General features: G+C 33.5%; 2 protein-coding genes across 2 annotated transcripts; one reads left to right on the forward strand and one right to left on the reverse strand.

Annotated features, from left to right (window-relative positions):
* Positions 1-71: 71 nt before the first annotated feature.
* Positions 72-1,984, reverse strand: LOC111998808 (receptor-like protein EIX1). Its single transcript, XM_065770855.1, has 2 exons — positions 211-1,984; positions 72-118 (listed from the first exon to the last, which is right to left on the reverse strand). The coding sequence occupies exons 1-2, from the start codon at positions 1,982-1,984 to the stop codon at positions 72-74; spliced, it is 1,821 nt and encodes a 606-aa protein (XP_065626927.1).
* A 13,149-nt stretch (positions 1,985-15,133) lies between these two features.
* On the forward strand, positions 15,134-18,032 carry LOC111998826 (tubby-like F-box protein 5). The gene is made up of 5 exons (XM_024030928.2): positions 15,134-15,456; positions 15,719-16,144; positions 16,233-16,320; positions 16,766-16,895; positions 16,986-18,032. Exons 2-5 carry the CDS (start codon positions 15,770-15,772, stop codon positions 17,503-17,505), a joined length of 1,113 nt encoding a protein of 370 aa, XP_023886696.2. The 5' UTR covers positions 15,134-15,456; positions 15,719-15,769; the 3' UTR covers positions 17,506-18,032.
* The last annotated feature ends 1,009 nt before the right edge of the window (positions 18,033-19,041 follow it).

Consider the following 19,041-nt stretch of genomic DNA (forward strand, 5'->3'; position numbering starts at 1 on the left):
AGGAAAGAGTGTCCTTAAACTCTATGTATCTCATGCCAAAAAAGACGCATCTTGGAATAATTCCAGATAAATTATTTGAAGCAAGATCCAAAATTCTCAAATAATTCAGTTGGCACATCTGAGAGGGAATAGGCCCACTGAGTTTATTAGACCGCAATTGAAGAAACAACAAGTTTCGTAAATTATCACCAATCCATGCTAGTGCGTTACCTAAAAACATGTTGTTGGCAAGGTTCAGAACTCTCAAGGCAGCGCAATTTTTCAATGATAAAGTCACTTCTCCAGAAAGACTATTCATTTGCAATCGCAGGGCGATGAGATTTATTAAATGGCCAATTGAGTTGAGAATTTGTCCAGAAAGATGGTTATTAGCTAAGTTTAGAACGACCAAACTCTGCCCATATTTCCAACAATCTGGAATCTCTCCCGATAACTTATTTGAAGATAAATCGAAATATCTCATAGAGTTATTTACAGACAATGTTTCACATAAGTGCGAAATTGGTCCAAAAAATGAATTTGTAGCTAGAACCAATGTTCTCAAGCTGACAGAGAAGCGAGGAAGGGGACTACAAAAGTAATTGTCTCCCAAATCCAGTAGTGAAAGTTGGAGTTGTGATGAAAAATCTGGTACATATCCTCTGAGCTCATTGAGAGACAGATCCATATATTTGATCCTGGAAGAAAGGTTCCAAAACCAATCTGGAACAACATCTGCAATGCCAGCATTAGAGATGCTAATATAAGAATAATTATTTTGTGATCGAAGCCACTGTGGAAATTTTGGGCCTAGAAGGCAAGAACCCAACCCTATGGTTTCAAGCTGAAAGGGTGGATTCCAGCTTGAACTTACATTCAACCCCAATTGGTTTGCAGAAAGATCTAAAACCCGCAGTCTACTGAAAATTTTCAAGTGAGCCTCCGTGATGTTACCCTCCAAGTTATTCCCAGCCACATTCAAGGCAACCAGTTGGCAGAGTTGTGCAAGACTTTGCTCTAAGGACCCATTCAATTTATTATTGAAAAGATACAACACTCTCAATGGTGAAGGCTTGTTAAGCTGACTTTCTTTTTGAAACAGGCCTAAAGTTAATGGTATTGGACCTATGAGTCTATTCTCCGAGAGATCAAGATAGGTGAGAGAAGTCATGTTCCCAAAAGCATCTGGGATCCGACCTTGTAGCTGACATCTTGAAAGATTAAGGTAAACCACACTATGGCCAATTTTAAACAACCAATCTGGTATTTTAGAATTGAAATTATTATCCGAGAGATCGAGGATTTTAAGAGAGGTAAAATTCACATGATACACATATTGAGGAAGCTTGTGAAGCATACAATAAAATAAACGTAACTCTACTAGAGAACTTAGCATATTTATTGATTCGAGCCAATCCTCTGCATTGCTAAGATCAACACCACTCAGATCAAGAACTTTCAAAAAAGAAAGACCATAAACCCAATTGAGGTTTTCGGCTCTTAAAGAATTGCGGTTTCCACTCAAATCCAGAGATTTCAAGTGTGAGAGATTTCCAAGATTACTAGGAATGGTTCCATGAAAATTGGCATTAGATAGGTTGAGATATTCTATATGATGAAGAGAACCAATAAAGTCTGGAATCGGAATATAGTTGAACTTATTTTGACTCAAGTCTAGGTGTCGTAGATATGGTAGGTTAAGCAAAGATGAACTTATATTAGCTGGCAATATGTTGAATGGATCTCTACTGTGGAGCTCAAGTTTGGTCACATGACCTGTTACGTTGTCACATCCAACTCCACTCCATTTGCAACAATCTTCTTCGGCCTTCCATGAAGAGAAGTAGTCCGTACCACTCCCAAAGCCTTCTTCAAACTTGAGAAGAGCTACATGCTCACTGTCCAAGCACCGAATCGCGCTACTCATCAAACTGAACTCTACGCATTGAAGCCCAATGATGAGATAAACAAGTAGCTGAATAAATTTACTTCCTTGAATCATCATGATCAGGATTGCACTTGAGATTTCCAGGTTTCAGCACTAAACGAAAGACAGTTTTGTTTACAATAGGTAGTCTTTTTTTGAGTCAACTAAAGGTAGTCTTAAACGTGTTAAAAGGACGTAAACAACTCTACTTTGCACTTTGCCTTTTGTTCAATGAAGACTTCATGTAAAATGATAAAGCATGCTTTGTTCCTCTTCCTATGTCTTTTCCCATTACTTTTCTTACCTTTTTCATCATCAGTTACAGCAAAAGTTATCTCATGTCTAGTGCGCAGAAACTACCTGTGCGGTGGAAACTTTCCGCCTTCCAGAATGGGCCCAGCGACAACGTGCCAAAGGAGGCCAGCCCACTGGGTTTAACCAAGAAGATCACCGGCATACTCCTTATCCGGAGACTCGTGGCACAAGCCCCAACTGGGGCCAACATCTCCCTGGGCAAGCCATTCTATCAAACTGTGGCAGAGTCGGAATTTTAGATTAGGAGCAAAATTAAAAGACAAAATTAAGTAAAAAAAACTAATTTGAAAAATATTAATAACAAAATAAATAAATAAACTATATGCTAATATAATTATCATACACAATATAATATAAATGTAAATTTAAACTTATTTTTTTATAGCTTGAAAGGCTAGAATTCAATTCAGACTCATTATTATGAACAAATTTCTTATAATCTCAATTGATTACAAGTATATATTTCACGTCATTAAAATAAAGAAATCAAAAATAATCAACTCATAGTTAATTAATAACAGTCAAATTAAAATATTAATCTAAATACATCAAGTTTAAATATGTAATTTGATTACTTAAATTAAAGTGAGAAAATAAATTAATATAAAAGTTTTAAGAATACAACAATATATCTTCATATATGTATAAGTTTTTCAATGCCTTGAATGCCTTTCAAAATTATGTAGAGTTCAAATTTTTTTAGTCATTAAAATTTGTGTTTATAATTAAAACTTTAAAATTGAAACTTTGAATATATAAAGAGATGGAAGAGTAAAATTTTAGTTGAGGCTCTACAGTATAAGTCCATGGCATAAAGCAAAAAAAAAAAAAAAAAATTTTTTGGGGGGGGGTGTTTAGCAAAAAGTGGGGTTTATTATTAGAATAATGTTAAAAACACTAAAAATTTTACTATTTAAATTTTACAAACTGGTATAATAATGAATATGATTGATAAATTCCAAAAACATAATAAGTTAATGTTTAATAACTCTAATCACTTTTTATGATTGGTAACACGTTAATTTATAAATATTATGCTTAAAATTTTTATAATATTTACAAATTCTTCTTCTTTTTTATTATTATTATTATTATTATTATTATTATTATTTCATTGGACCCATTATTTTAATTATTTATTTGCCATGAAGTGGAGAAATGAACGTGACAAGGAAAGAACTTTGGAATGGTGTGGGGGACAAACTGTGCTTTTTCTTTTTCTTTTTTTGGTGAAAGAGGATCTAATTAAACAGAACTACGAAATACAAAGTCTTGGATGTAAAATGCCCATAGCATCCAAAAATAAGAGATGCGTAATAGAGGGAGGGGAGTGCGAATACAAAATAAAACTATCACTACTACGAGGTCCCTCCCTTTGCCAAAGGCCCAAAAGGTCCACGAATTGATTTCCTTTGCGGTAAATGTGGTGGATGTGAGTTTCCCCAAAAGACTGGAGTAAGGACCTGCAATCAGAGATCAAGGCACTACAAGTGTGATAAGAATTGTATAAAGCATCATGCGATGTAAGGATTGTGACTATAGCTTTTGCATCTAGCTCATCAATGAATCATATAAACTGTGCTTTTTCTTATGATATTATATACGGACAAACTACTTTCAAATAGAGCAGCTACCATTATAGACGAATTTTTTAGGGAGTTCTAGGAGGGTAATTGCCACCTCTCACTCTCTAGCTCCGACATTGGCCATGGCCCCTATGAAAAAACAACTAAGTATAACAGAGTAAGGCTGAGAGGAAAGGACATCAGAGAAGAAGAAAAGTAGCTCTCACTTCTACATTAATTGACGCTCACGGATAATTATTGGGTACTCCGGAGTACCATAAATGCGTACTTCTTTTTTTCACATAACTATGAATCTTACTAATCTATATATATATATATATATAATAATATGTGAAGCTGAGAGAAAATCCAATTAGATTTCAATTGGATTCTTAATTTTGCACCATTTGTCTTAACCAAAACTCAAAAAAAAAAAAAAATCTAATTAGATTATAAATTTGACTCCAATTTTGTGTCATGTATCTTATCTAAATTTTCTAATTTTTGTGCCCAAATAAATGATGCATTAACATTTAACACGGAAGCCAAGAAAACCACAATGATAATGCTCGTTGGCCTAAGCAAGAACGTCTTACCTACATACTTTTATGGAGATTATAAATTGGACTCCAATTTTTTGTCATGTATCTTATCTAAATTTTCTAATTTTTGTATCCAAATAAATGATGCATTAACATTTAACACGTAAGCCAAGAAAACCACAATGATAATATTCATTGGCCTAAGCAAGAATATCTCAAATGCACACTTTTATGGGTGATCTCAATAGAGTCTGGATCTCTTCTAATCCCACAACCAGAACCAAGGAATTCAACGAGAAAGACTATAAAAGTAAAACATCGTCTCCTCCTAATTCCATATTGTCATCCCATGTCTCCTCCTCTCTCAACCTCTACCAACTAGATCCACACACTGCCCTCTCCTCCTCCTTACTGATTTCTCAGAGCAAGAACAGGTTCAAACACAATGTTCAATCCCACTCTTCCTTGCTTCACACTCTCATACATTAGCGCTTCATTGGCGTCTCCAAGAAGATTCTAAGCTCAATGATCAGTTCTTATTTTTTAATAGTTTTTAGTGTGTCTGGATTAAGATTTTGTTAATTTGTTAAAAGTGGACAAAAATATAATCATATATATTATATTAAGTTGAAGTTTAATTTTAGAATTCAAATCAAATCAAATTAATTTCTAATTGTAGTTTAATTTTGTACTATGTGTCCAATTTGATTTTTAAATGTTGGTGTTAACTTACCTCTATTCATAATGCTCAATGTGTAAACTGAATCTACCAAGATAAACATCTTATCATCACAATTATTAATATTTTCGTGCGTAAACGCGGACTACATGCTAGTTAAATTTATAGTGAGACCCACAAATTATGTGAGAGGAGAGAGTATGCATTTATGGTACTCCCGGAGTATTCAATAATTTTCCTCTACTCAGTATTGACAACAACCAACATTGAATGTTGAATGACATCTCTAGAAACAAAGAAGTAGAGTCAAGTCTACCCATTGTTTGCTAACCTAACAACGATGAAGGTAATTTGATGGTAATTCGAACTTGGGAAATACTAATTGAAGAGAAAAGAACAAGTTTAGAGAGAGACATACAGGAGTGATAGAATATTAATGAGAGCAGAAACACGAGCAAAAGAGGGAAAAGCTCTACTTAGTATTGTAAGCGTTGGGCTTTTCTTGAATGAAACTTCTCTAAAAAAGAAACATTAAATTCATTGTGCTAAGTTAGATGAGGTTTTTTTTTTTTTTTTTTTTTTTTTTTTTTTTTTTTTTTTTTTTTTGAGAATAAGTTAGATTAGGTTAGACAAAGACCAAGAAGTTAAGTTTTAATTTACATATAATGCAAAGATATCTTTGTATAAGCAGGAACCTCACCATCAAGTTACACATTCTTTATGTTGTTAACACTTGTGTCGAATTCATATTGATAGGATGTTATTAAATATTCCATCTGTAGATTAATCTTATATGCATAATTTTAAATAAACAATAAACTTGAAATCTAAACTTTTACAGTTGAGATATCTATGAATTTTTCATTGTCTTCAAATTTTGAATAATATAATTTAATGGTGGATTTGCCAAAATAGAGATCCAATAAAAACTCATTGAGTGTTTTACCTTACTAAAAAATTAAGAGCATGTGTAATTTGAACCAAGATTGTAATAGCTTAAATTGGTGCTATGTCAATCATTAAGAAAAAAATAATGTGGTAAATGCATTTATTTCAAATATTAATTATATATAGGTGGCGCAAATAATTATTTCTGTAAAAATGAATTTTCGCTGTTGTTTTTTCTAAAATTTATATAAGGAACAATTAATTATGATTATGATATTCTTGCTTGAATTTAGGCTGCGTTTGTTTTGGGTGAAATTCATTTCCGGAAATGGTTTTCGAAGTTTTCGGGTGTTTGGTTACGCTGGAAAATACAATTTTCCGGAAATCATTTTCAGTTGACTCACGGTCAAGGGTGAAAATGATTTCCGGACTCATTTTCACTTCAAATGAGTTCCGGAAAATGGAGAGAAAGAGAGAGCATGAAGACAGAGAGAGGGAAAGAGAGAAAGAGAGCACCGCCGTCGCCGAAGAACCGCGCCTCACACCGCACCGCCTTCGCACCGCGCCTCGACGAAGAACCGCTCCTCGCACTGCTCCTCGCGCACTGCTCCTCGCACTGCGCCTCGCACCGCGCCTCGCCGAAGAACCGCTCCTCGCACCGCACCGCCTTCGCACCGCGCCTCGACGAAGAACTGCTCCTCGCACTGCGCCTCGCACCGCGCCGCCTTCGCACCGCGCCTCGCCGAAGAACCGCTCCTCGCACCGCACCTCGTCGTGAACCCAGCGCTCGATCTCGATCCCCGAAGAACCCAGCGTGCGCCTCACCGTCAATCGTCGATCGTCGATCGTCGTCGCCGCGCCTCTTCCTCTTCCTCGATCTCTCAGCTCTTTTTTTTTTTTTTTAAAGTTTGATTGCTGTTGTTGTTTTTTTTTTTTTTTATGCATTGATTATTGTTGTTGTTATTGTTGTTGTTGTTGTTGTTGCGTTTGCCGGAATTTGTTGTTGTTGTTGTTGTGGCCGGAATTTGCTGCCAGAATTTGTTGTAGGAAAATAGCATTTTCCTAATTGAACCAAACACATGAAAATATTTTCCACACCAATTTTCATAATACAACCAAACACTTAAAAATATTTTCCTTTTCCGGAAAATAGCATTTCCGGAAAATATGTATTTTCCGAAAAATATTTTACACGAAACAAACACAGCCTTAGTCACTTTAACAATAATGAGGGTTTACCAAATCTCTGCTTTAGCCTTTAGCTTGGTGATCATCGGGTTCTCTGGAGGGCTAGTTTTAGTAATCTCATATGCATGAAACCAGGAGTTCAATTCAGGCCCACCTGTATAGGATTGGGCTTATTAATGTTCAATGCTCCATACTGCCATTCCAGGATTAATATCATTTTTAGCCTAGCAGCTCAATCATACTTTTTATCCTTCTTAAGTAAGAGGCCTAAGATACAACGTACAAAAGGTACAAAATTTGTGAGATTTTTTTTTTTAGAGGAAGAAAATTTGTGGGATTTGGTCCATTAGGATTTCATATTCGATCATTTCTTTATTTTTTAGGTAAGTTTATAACTATATTATTGGGTAGCATGTGTAATAACTCTGCTCACTCTATCCTCATTTCGGATTGCAGGCAATTGATGAAACAAATCCCAAGAGCGTAAAGATTATGGACGGTTACCAAGAGGCGAACCAGTATGCAGAAAAACTAGCTAAGAATAGAGCAGATCAACAACAGGAATTTATGGTTTTTGCCAATCCGCCTACTATATCAATTTATTGATGTATTATGATTCAGCGAGTTTGTACTATAAGAGACTTTGTCTTATCTCTTCTATTTAATTTAAGGCAATGCAATCCTTTTTCTACCCACACACACACACACACACAAACTATATTATATATGTGTTGTTCATCTCTACGTACTTACCAAGGCCGACACTAGACATTTTGGGGCCTAAGGCGAAAATTAAAATGAGGTCTTCTTTATATTTATGTATTAATTAAATTAATATTTATTTAAAATTTTTATATTATAATATATTTCATTTAAAACTTACTTTTTCTTGCCTTTTTAGATGCAAATTAATTAATTAAATTTTTGTATTCAAGTTCTTTTAACATCTCATTTTTAATCGATAATATAGCTAATCTACGTAATCTTTCTTGAGACATTGTCGATCTTAGATATGATTTTATTAATTTTAATTTTGAAAAACTTTTTTTTTGCAGAAACAACTATAACAAGTATTATTAGTAAAATTCTATAAGCAATGCATGTGTTTAGAAATGAATCTAACTTTTTCATATAATTTAGTATGTCGATTGAAGTATATTCTTTTATTTGTAAAATTTCTCTTAAAACTTTTAAATCTAAACCATCAATATCATAATAAACATCATGCTTGAAAAGCGATTCAAGATTAAGATAGTATTTTTGCAAACTATCATCATTTAGTGATTTCAATTTCGTGAAGTTAAATAGAAAACCAAAAATATCTTCATATATTTGAAATTGTTCAAACCTATTATCAATTGTACTAATTGCTTTATCTACTATATATAGGGTCCGTTTGGATAGCACTTATTGTTGCTGAAAGTTGATAAAAACTGATTGTTGCTGAAAATACTGTAGCAAAATAATTTTTAAATGTGTGAACAGTGCGTAAACAGTGCACGCACAGTACATGCACAGTAAATTTTGTCCCCCCGTGCGGCAAAAAAAAAAAAAAAACACAAAACGCAACTTTACTTTGAGTAAGAAAAATTGCTATCCAAACGCAGGCATAAGAAACGGTAATATGAGTAAATTTTAGGGATTTGAGATTTTTGATTTGTTATTGTTTTGTGGTTAATTTTTCAGATAGGATTTGTGTTTTATCTTGTTGAATTTTGGTTTGTCTAGAGATTAAGGATGTTATTTTTGGGACAATTGATTTTGTTTAGACCAAAAAAAAATTTCGGGTACTAATGTTTACTAAGATGTACCGAATTTTTTGTTCTTTAATCACAAGAATATAAAAATTTTTTTGAATTTCATTTGAAACTTTTTTTTTTCTACTGCCCCTTCTTTTCCAAAATTTTAGAGCCTTTTTTCTATTCGAGTAAGTGGCCTAACGAAAGAGCCATGGTACTTACTATAGTTATGACACTTTAGAGCACTCACAACAGTGGTGCTATATTGGTATATTACTATATTTTAGCTCCTCAAACACCAAAACCATGCTCCAGCAGTGGAGCTAAACTTATATGTTTTAGCTCCATTACTACAGTGCACATCTATAGATAGATATGCACTGTTCATGAGAGCTAAAAAAAATATTATTTTATTCTACCCGATGGATTAAAATAATAAAAAGTTCTCTCTCTCTCTCTCTCTCAACGTCTCTGACCTATGCCTCCGCCGCCCTCAACGTCACTGGCCCAAGCCGACCCAAGCCCTAAGCCGTCAATCCACGCCTCCGACCCACGCCTCCGCCCAGTCCTCCATCCTAATGCTCACCCAACGATGATCAGACCCACTTCTCTTCCGCTGATCAAACCCACACCGACACTATCCTCCCCAAGCCGCAAGCCACCGTTGCCGCCCATCTCTCTATTCTCTTTGCTGTGATTGAGTTTTTTTTTTTTTTTTTTTTTAAATGTATTTTCATATGGGTTTGGTGGCTGTGGTGGTGGTGGTTGATTTTGGCTGTGGTAGCGGTGGTGAATGATTTTGACAGTGGGTTTGTGAGTTTTGGTTGTGGTAGTGGTGAATGATTTTGGCTTTGGTAGTGAATTTTGTGTATTTTGGCTATGAGTTTTGTGGTTTATGGTTGTGGCAGTGGCAGTGGATTGTGGTTGTCATGGTTGGTGGTTTGTGGTGACTGGTGGTGATAGGGTTGTGATTGTGATTGTGATTTTTTTTTTTTTTTCTTTTATGTTGTGTTATGGTTGCCAAAGTAGAGTGGTGGTTGTGGCTGTGGCTGATGGTAGAGGTGGTTGTGGTTGGTGCTGTAGATGTTTTTTAGATAGTGGAATATATTATTTTATTGTAAGAGATATATTATTTTATTGTGATATTTATATTATTTTATTATGTTGAAAGTTAAAATAGATCTACTTCGATAACATGTGTATAAATAAAATGATAAAATAACTTTTGCTGAAATTAAAAAGCTAAATTTTTAGCTGAAGTACTTGTATATATGCATGCATATCCCATGCCGGCCGTGTGCAGCTTCAAGATGAATCCTCTAGCAAAATACGATGATTTGACAAATATCCATGGCCTATCATGGGGCACATCAATTGTCAGCTGGCATTGGCAAAGGTGCAGAAGCTAAGGTAAACACTTTTATTCCTAATCATCAATACTCAACCTTATCGAAGATGCCATTGCCAGCACAGTCAATTTTTTTTCACACAACAAAGAATGATTGATCAAGGCGCTCTCAACTCTCTCAAGTGCTGTCTACATCTTCCAACTAATGCCAGTCGGTCCATCCCCTTATAAATATTTAAGAGACAATAATAAGAGCAGCGCACGATTGATTGTATACAAAGTGGGATATGTGTAATATAGGCATATATATATATATATATGTATATATTTATGGGGCTCCACAACATCATCGATCAACCAACTTGGCAACTAATTTAAGATGGTACAATAATTCTTAATTATTATTCCTTTACCTTTTGACGTGCACCAACTAAGTTGTTATCTCATTGGATCTCCAATTTTTTTTTTCGTAATGGAAGGGCATGCTAGCTAGCCGCTAGTGCTCATTGTTCTTTGATAACTGTAAACAATAAAAGCCATTGATTATTGAAGCCAAGAACGCCAATCCAAGTTTTCTCCTACCAATGTACTTCGAATCTTTAAAAGTTGGAATATGCCCCTTATATTTTGTATGCATTGCATTGCATCAAAATTGGAGCTCGCTAATATTCAGGTTTGATAAAGGTAGATTTCTCTTTGTTACCGCTACTGCACATGGAATCCACTTAAACGATGAAGTACCCAAAAAAGAAAAAAAAATTTGAGAAATATCTATTCCTTTGGATATATGTAATTCAATTATCTTGTGCCCAAGTTATTATTGAGAGGGAGGGATTTCGTGTGAGTAACTTCAAGACACTGGCAAGAGGTTTTAAATTTAAAATTTTATGAATATCATGAGACTTTAAAAAACAACTAAGTCAATCTCTTGGAGTTTTTCTAAAATTTTAATATAATGAAAGTAATTAATGTTTTTTTCTCTCACAAGATTGATGAATTTTTAATAATTTTTTGTGTTATGTATTGTCTATGAATTATCCATTAATTAGAAAGAACCTTGCAATTTTTCATCTTAAATGGAGATATATATATATAAAAATACAAAGAAGTACTAATTGAGTTACAAAACTTTTAGAATTAAAATAAATATCTTTAATTTTTAGAAGCCTTGACAAATAGTTGAGTTACAAGACTTTTACAAGTAATTTATTTTACCTCTATATATCCTTAGTTTTACAAGCCTTCCAATTTACCAAACTTTCTTAGAAGCCTTGACACTTGACAGTGCATTTTCTAACAGTGTAAAAAAAATGTTGGAAACTAAAAAGTTCATGGGAATTTTAAATGAACCATAAACTTGCAGTTACCCTTATTGTTATGACACGCCGTTATAATTGACTCTATATTTAGTATTACTCTTCTAGAATTTTTAAGATAATTCTTAAAATAATATAATTATTTTATGATTAAATTAATGTGGTAACATTAGTATTTAAAATGGATATCAAAATAATATCAAGCAAATTAATATTTACGGTTGCTCTTATAATAAAGTTATAGATGAGATTTAAACTCTAAATTTCTTATTCGATGATAACAAACTTTACCAATTAAACTAACTTGAACCTTATAATATTTATTTCAATATTAATAATATAATAAAACTTCAACTATTTATTTAATAATGATAAATTATCATAGAAGAGTTAAAAAAGATCTCAATCAAGCTCATAGGATATTTGAAATTGTGAACACATGAATTGTCATGGATAGCCAGGATAGGGTGATGAGTACTACAGCTATGGTCCACTTATTGGAACAGTGTACTTCAACTTCAACAAATTAGTGCATCCTTCTACGCCACTCGGAAAGTAGAGAGAGCACATTCATATACTGATTATAGTGTAGCACGAATCATATAGACCCGTGCTGGCTCCAATCTGACACTGCTAAGCACACCAATAAATGTGGCTCCCCATTTTCACGTGCCTTACTTTCACCTGCCCTTGAGTCTTGAGTAGAGGACTTGTGTTCTCTAGATCTTTTCATTTTTATGGCTTTATTTATTTATTTTATTTTTTATAGTAATAGATGTTTTGTTAGAGATTTTTAGTATAATTATTTAAGTACTGTAAAAATATGTATGAATTAAAAAATATTATGAAAATATATATTTGAGTGTTAAAATATTAAAAATTGTTATTTAAACACATATACCAAACATCTCTTAATTTTTTAAACAGTAAAAGAGAAGGCAAAAATCTCGGCACTCTTATAATCTTCGAGTAATCTTCGAAGAATTCTTAAATGCTTTCAAGAAAAAATAAATATCATTTCACTTAAGAATTTTCCGCAATCTTCATCATCCTTAAAACCCATGTAATTCCTAAACTCACTCTGCCCTACCAAAATCTATAATTATAGTAGGTCCCACTAGCTCATCACGCTCATTAATCTTAATTTAGATCCTAAAGTTGGCAGAGTTTATAATTAAAAATTGCATTCCACTTGAACGTTATAACTGAAAAGGCATAAAAATTGTCTTTTTCTTCGTGTGATTTGATAACATCATATGACAAAACTGTTTAAAAAAAGAAAAACCAAGGTTATAAAACAAGAATGCCGTGTCAAGTCACAGAATGAAATTTACAAATTTTTATATAACCGTTGATTTAGTAGATTATATTAGTGTATGATAAAAGTGAAATCTACAGTAAAAATATGTGTAAAAGTGATTTCATATAAATCATAATTTGTTAACTTATTGACGAAAGAAAAAATATTTTCTAACATCACTCATTAGACGATAACAGAAGGATAAAGTTATCACGAATAGGTTAAATTTCATAAAACAAAATGAAAAGGATAAAGTTACAGTGAATTATTCATAATAATAATAATAATAATTATTATTATTATTATAGATGAGCTCTTTATATATTGCAAGATGGAAAATTGCTAAAAGTAGTATAAATTTTGCAACAAAATGCTTACATACTGTGTGACAATGACTGCAATTAATTCTACTTCAACAATATATTAAAAATCTTCATTACTTTTTAGGAAAAAATGTTAAATTGATCATAAATTTTTATGACAAAAGGCTTACAAAGTTAATACATCAATGGATGGGATTAGTGCCACTTAAACAACATAATAAATTAATATTTGAAATATTCTTTTATTATTAACAATTCATCAATTTGTAAGACTTTTGTGATGAAATTTCTTGTATTTTTAGTATGACTTTTACTTTTTGTATTGACCAACTTGTAAGGTTTATTTAACAAAATTTTGTAATATTTATCTTTCAAGATTAAGACTTTATATATATATATATAATATTATTATAATGCGATATTATTTAAAGCTTTAAATGACACTTAACTAAATTTATTTTTAAATTTAATAATATATATTCTAAATCGTTAAATGAATGCATATAAAATGCTACTTAAAGGCCAAGGGCATTGTAGTTCAACTTACACTTTTTTGTAGGGTTCAAATTTATTCCACCATCTATCCAATTATATATATATATATATATGTTAAGCTTTAACTATCTGGTAACAATGCAATGCACAATAAATTTTAACATAATATGTCTTTTTAATCTTTATTATTTTTATCTAAATATGAAATTTGATTATTGTGAAAATTATCAATGGTTATTTATTATGATTGTGATTATATGAGAGTATATATTGTATCATTTAAAGAAAATACAATTTTCCAAGATTCTAATGGAGGTTTCATATATAGAATTTTTTTTTTTTTATTATTTCTTGTTGTAATATATAAAATCGAAGACGTTTGATTTTATGATATTGTATTACATAAGTTGTTGAGGTATAGATTTGTGCAATGCATAGAAAATTTTTATCAAAATGTGATGTTTTTTCTCTTTTATTTTTTTGTCTAAATATTAAATTTAATAATCTTAATAGTTGTTAATAGTCTTTATTTAGTGTCTAAATATGAAATTTAACCATTATGGTAGTTATTAATAGGAAATTATAGTACTTATTAATAATCTTTTATTTTAATTATGATAATATTTTAATAGATAGTTTACCCTTGGAATATAATTTAAACCAATTGAAAAATATATATTGTGGGAGGACTTTCATCTCGGCCCTCAATCAGGTATTGTCCTCTTCGGAAATGACGTTGAACCTTAATCCTCAAGGGTTTGCTCAATCCTACATCGAGGAGAGACGCCTCTTATTCATGCCTTGTAAGCCTTTGGTCTAAAGATAAGTGTACCACTACTACACATCCGAAGAGGACAATACCTGATTGAGAGCCGAGACGAAAGTCCTCCCACATATACTAATATAATAATTTTATTATTTAGTCACCAACCATGAAATGCAGCAAAAGTTTTAATAAAATATGGTTTTATCTTAAACATGATTTTCTCTCTCTTTCATTTTATATAAAATATAAAATTTGATAATTATGATAATTAAATTAGACATTTATTATGATTTTGTCTGTATATGAAAAAAATTAAATATAAAATTTGATAATTATTATAGTTATTAATGAATATTTATTATGAATTTCTTTATATATGAAATTATTTATTCCACAATTTAAAGAAAATTTAACGTGTCAAAATTTCAATATAAAACATCCGCTCCATGTATAAAATAAAAACACAAATACCTTATTGATCCATAAGAGAATTTATCAATTGACTTACTAAAAATAAAATAAATTTAACTAAATTATAAGGCTAACAAGAAGTCAAACATAGTTTTACTTTTACATGAATAATCCAATCTAGGACACAAAAAAGGTTGATTGCCTACGTGGACTAACTAACTGGGTTGAAGCAGTATGAGCAAAGCAGACCCTAGATTCCCTCCAATCAGTTTACTGTAGTAAATTATAAAAAGATTAAAATAATAATAAAGCAAAAAAGAGAGCCTTGGATCCGGTTTTAAGGCAGAGAAACTGAGAAAAAGTGAGAGATTTTTGGGGTCCTCTAATCCAAAGTAAAAAGAAAAAAAAGAAATCTCTTAGTGTTGGTGGTGGTGGCCAGGTAGTGGGTGGGTGGTGGTGGTGGTGGAAGAAAACTCAGCTCATGGTGCCGTAGCGATCGAGGGCTTCGCACTACCGGAGCCCCGATTTTTTATCTCTCTCTCTGTTTGTGGATCCGGATATTCTACGGGTTTTCTCGGTGACCCGTGGAAATGATATTCGCGAAAGGCATGTTCTGGATTTTGAGCTGATTCGGTCCGATCTGTTTTGTTTGTTCTCTTTTTTGTATCTGGACAGGTTGGTTGCCTAGTTATTCTGCTATTTTTGAGTCTACATTTTCATTATTCGCTCAAGTCCACCTGTCTTTTGTTTTTAAAATTGGTTCTGAAATTTTTCTTCTTTCTTCTTTTTACCGTGCGAAGCCATGGCTGGTTTCGCATGTAGTTTTCGACCACATGTACCATATGTATGAAAATTTGCATTTTGTATCAATTCATTTGATATACGATTTTGTTGCTGTCTTATATAATTTTGTTTTGTATGGGTTTGCTCTTTGCAGCTGAATGTATTGAAGTGGGGGAGGATTGATGTGATACATAGTAAGATTAGAATGTCGCTTAAAAGCATTGTTCGCGAGATTAAGGATGGCATGGGTGGGAGCATGTCGAGACGAGGAGGAAGTGGAGAAGGGAAACATTGGCATCGAAGGACTAGGTCGCAAATTGTTGTTGCACCTGCGGATCAAAAAGAACCCATAGCACATTCCTCGTCCGAATCGATCAGGCAAGGGCGGTGGGCGAATTTGCCACCTGAATTGCTCTTGGACATAATCAGGAGGGTGGAAGAGAGCGAGGCCTCGTGGCCCGGTCGCGCCGTGGTTGTGTTTTGTGGCTCTGTTTGCAGGTCGTGGAGAGCAATTACTCGTGAGATTGTCAAAACTCCCGAGCAATGTGGAAGGATCACATTTCCTATCTCGTTAAAGCAGGTAAAAAAAGAATGATCTATTCTTTGTTTTTGTTATTGTGAAAGTTTGTTTGTTTTGACTGTTTTTTAAAATGGTTTATGAATTATAGCCGGGGCCTCGCGAGTCTCCGATACAGTGTTTTATCAAGAGGGACAGAGCCACTTCTACGTATTTTCTGTACGTCGGTCTGGTGCCCTGTGAGTAATTCTCTTTTCGACTTATTCCTCGAATCAATTTGAGCTTGTGAACCTTGACATTACTGCTTGAGAATGTTGAACTTCATTTTTCCTGTTATTGATATCTGGGTTAGATTTTTGATGTTTGGGGAGTGGACATAATGTGATTATCATCAATTTTTAATATGCTAGTTTCCTTGTATGATTCAAAGAGAGGAGCTGAATATGGCATTGCTTGTACGTCATCCAAAATATAGGTAGAAATAATTTGTATGGGAGGCAAATTAGTGACAATGTTTTTTGAGTTGTTTTTTTTTTTTTTTTTTTTGGTGTTTCATATCCTTTGAGGATTCTATTGTCTACGAGTATCGGCTTAATGAAGAATTAATTGAATGAATCAGTTGGTGAAATAAAATTATAGCAGTTCTTACAAGGTTTCTCACTTATGACATTATTAATTTGACAGCTGAAGTCGGGGTTGATAAATTGCTATTAGCAGCCAAAAAGATCAGAAGGGCAACAAGCACAGACTTTGTTATATCATTGGTTGCTGATGATTTTTCTCGGGCCAGCAATAAATATGTTGGTAAATTGAGGTAAGTCTAAGTCATTGCTCTTTGTATCTACCTCTTGGCTTTTCTTCTTCATTCATTACCCCTATAATTTAGGTGACAAAATTTTGCCAGGTCTAATTTTTTGGGTACAAAGTTCACCATATATGACAGCCAACCTCCTAGTGAAGCTGCAGTTCAACTAAATAGCCGGTCCAGTAGAAGATTTCATTCTAAGCAGGTGTCTCCAAGAGTACCAGCGTGTAACTACAGTGTAGGGACCATCTCCTACGAGCTCAATGTCCTTCGCACCAGAGGGCCAAGGAGAATGAATTGCATCATGCACTCCATACCTCTCTCATCTATTCAGGAGGACGGAAAGGCTCCAACACCAGCATCATTCATACACTCCTTTGATGAGCAATTTTCTCCCTTAAGAGGGCGTGTTACAGTGGCTTCTGTTAAGAATTTCCAGCTTGTGGCAGCTGTTGATCCATCGCACAATATTTCAGCTGCAGAGCAAGAAAGGGTAATTTTACAGTTTGGAAAGATTGGAAAAGACATCTTCACTATGGATTATCGCTACCCACTCTCTGCCTTCCAAGCCTTTGCTGTCTGCTTGAGCAGCTTTGACACTAAACCTGCCTGTGAATGAAACTCATGTTGGTTGGAGATCATGATCTACATTTGCTAAATTTCTTCTCAAATTTTGGGAATATATATCTTTGCTCTTCCCTGAAGTTAATCGTGCATTGCCATTCACAGCTGAGAATCTTGTGCAGCCAGTAGCTCTCCACCACCCCCACCCCACCCCACCCAACCATTCTCTCTCCCCCTCCCCTCTAATTTCCGTTTATTCCGGAATTTGACTTGTATGCTGTTCCATGCCTTGGCTCTACTGAAATTAAGATAAAAATAAGTTTAGTAAATTATATCTATATAGTTGAGATGTGGTTTCATGAATTGCTTTGCTTGGCTAAAATATATATGGTAATCTAATCTGGTTTGTTGCTCACTTCTGGTTCTAACCTCGCTGTATCCGTAGTTTTGAAATCAGTTGGAAGTTAATTATGGTCCTGCCTCTGGTTTCACCTCAAGGTTAATTACTTTTACGCATGTATATCTTATTTGTATGGCTCTTGCCTGGACTGTATTTTCGATATGATATTTTCCCATTAAATATGTTTAATTGTCATCTTTTCCTAAATTGTGGTTAACTCTTGTTTTGCCTTTGCTTCTCTAACGCTATCATGGATTTCCTTATACTATTTGGCTTGTTAGTTGCTTTTAAACCAGGTCTTTATTTTGTCTTTTGTTCCTACAAATCATGGTATCTTTGGACAAATTTTCCATGCTTCATCCTTATCCTTGCTTGTTTAGGGTCTGTTTGAATACCGCTTATTTTATTAAAAACTAAAAATAATAAAAATAGTAATAATAAATTTACTGTTCACTCTTTGGTACTGTTCATATGTCTTGGTGCACTGTTCATGTTCCATGAGTAGTGTACCAGGCGTTGGTCTTTAAAAGAAAAAGAAAAAGAAAAAAAAGAAACGTAGACGCAGATATGGGAAGCATAAAACGCGCTTCCTAAATGCACACTAAATGAGAATTGAAAAAAGAAGAGTTGAAGAGTATGTATTTTTGTATATTGGGTATCTAGATTGTACAGAGAGACCAATATTATTGGGTATATAGATAGGGACCGAGATTCTGGCTAAAATTTTCAAAACTGTGACTTTATGGATTTCATGAGTACTTTAGTGTATTACCAGGCTAATCCCCTATGTTTGTATTAGGAGAGGCTATTCACCTCTTTAAAGTCGTGGCTGTAGAATAAAATAAAAATGTGTGTATAGCTATCTTAATTTGCGTTAATTAGTGATGTATGGCACCTCTTTGGGTGACACAATCTTGCTTTAGAAAACAACTTGGATTCTTGACTTATTTGCTGGTTTAGGAATTAGCATCACTCTCTATCTAAATATATTACTCTATTATTTTGTCTGGGAACGTTGGTTCCATGATGGCAAACAAGTCGTAGGCATCTAAAAGCTCGTTACATTGGGATCTGACCTTAATTATTTGATTATTTTTTAGCTCCTCTCTTAACTGAAATCAATGTTTAATAGGGACACGTTAAGCCCCTTGAAAACCCAGTAGAAAGAATAGTACTCAACGACAGGAAATG

Source organism: Quercus suber, unplaced genomic scaffold (assembly GCF_002906115.3).
Source record: "Quercus suber isolate HL8 unplaced genomic scaffold, Cork oak 2.0 scaffold_37, whole genome shotgun sequence".
Lineage (NCBI taxonomy): Eukaryota > Viridiplantae > Streptophyta > Magnoliopsida > Fagales > Fagaceae > Quercus > Quercus suber.

Excerpts from the sequence above, each read along its gene's own strand:
- LOC111998808 (XM_065770855.1), bottom strand. The coding sequence starts at position 1,984 with ATGATGATTCAAGGAAGTAAATTTATTCAGCTACTTGTTTATCTCATC. Across the intron at positions 119-210 it reads TGCCAACAACATGTTTTTAG|ATGTGCCAACTGAATTATTT; the intron begins GTAACGCACTAG and ends ATTCCCTCTCAG.
- LOC111998826 (XM_024030928.2), top strand. The coding sequence starts at position 15,770 with ATGTCGCTTAAAAGCATTGTTCGCGAGATTAAGGATGGCATGGGTGGG. Across the intron at positions 16,321-16,765 it reads GTACGTCGGTCTGGTGCCCT|CTGAAGTCGGGGTTGATAAA; the intron begins GTGAGTAATTCT and ends TTAATTTGACAG. Across the intron at positions 16,896-16,985 it reads AAATATGTTGGTAAATTGAG|GTCTAATTTTTTGGGTACAA; the intron begins GTAAGTCTAAGT and ends AAATTTTGCCAG.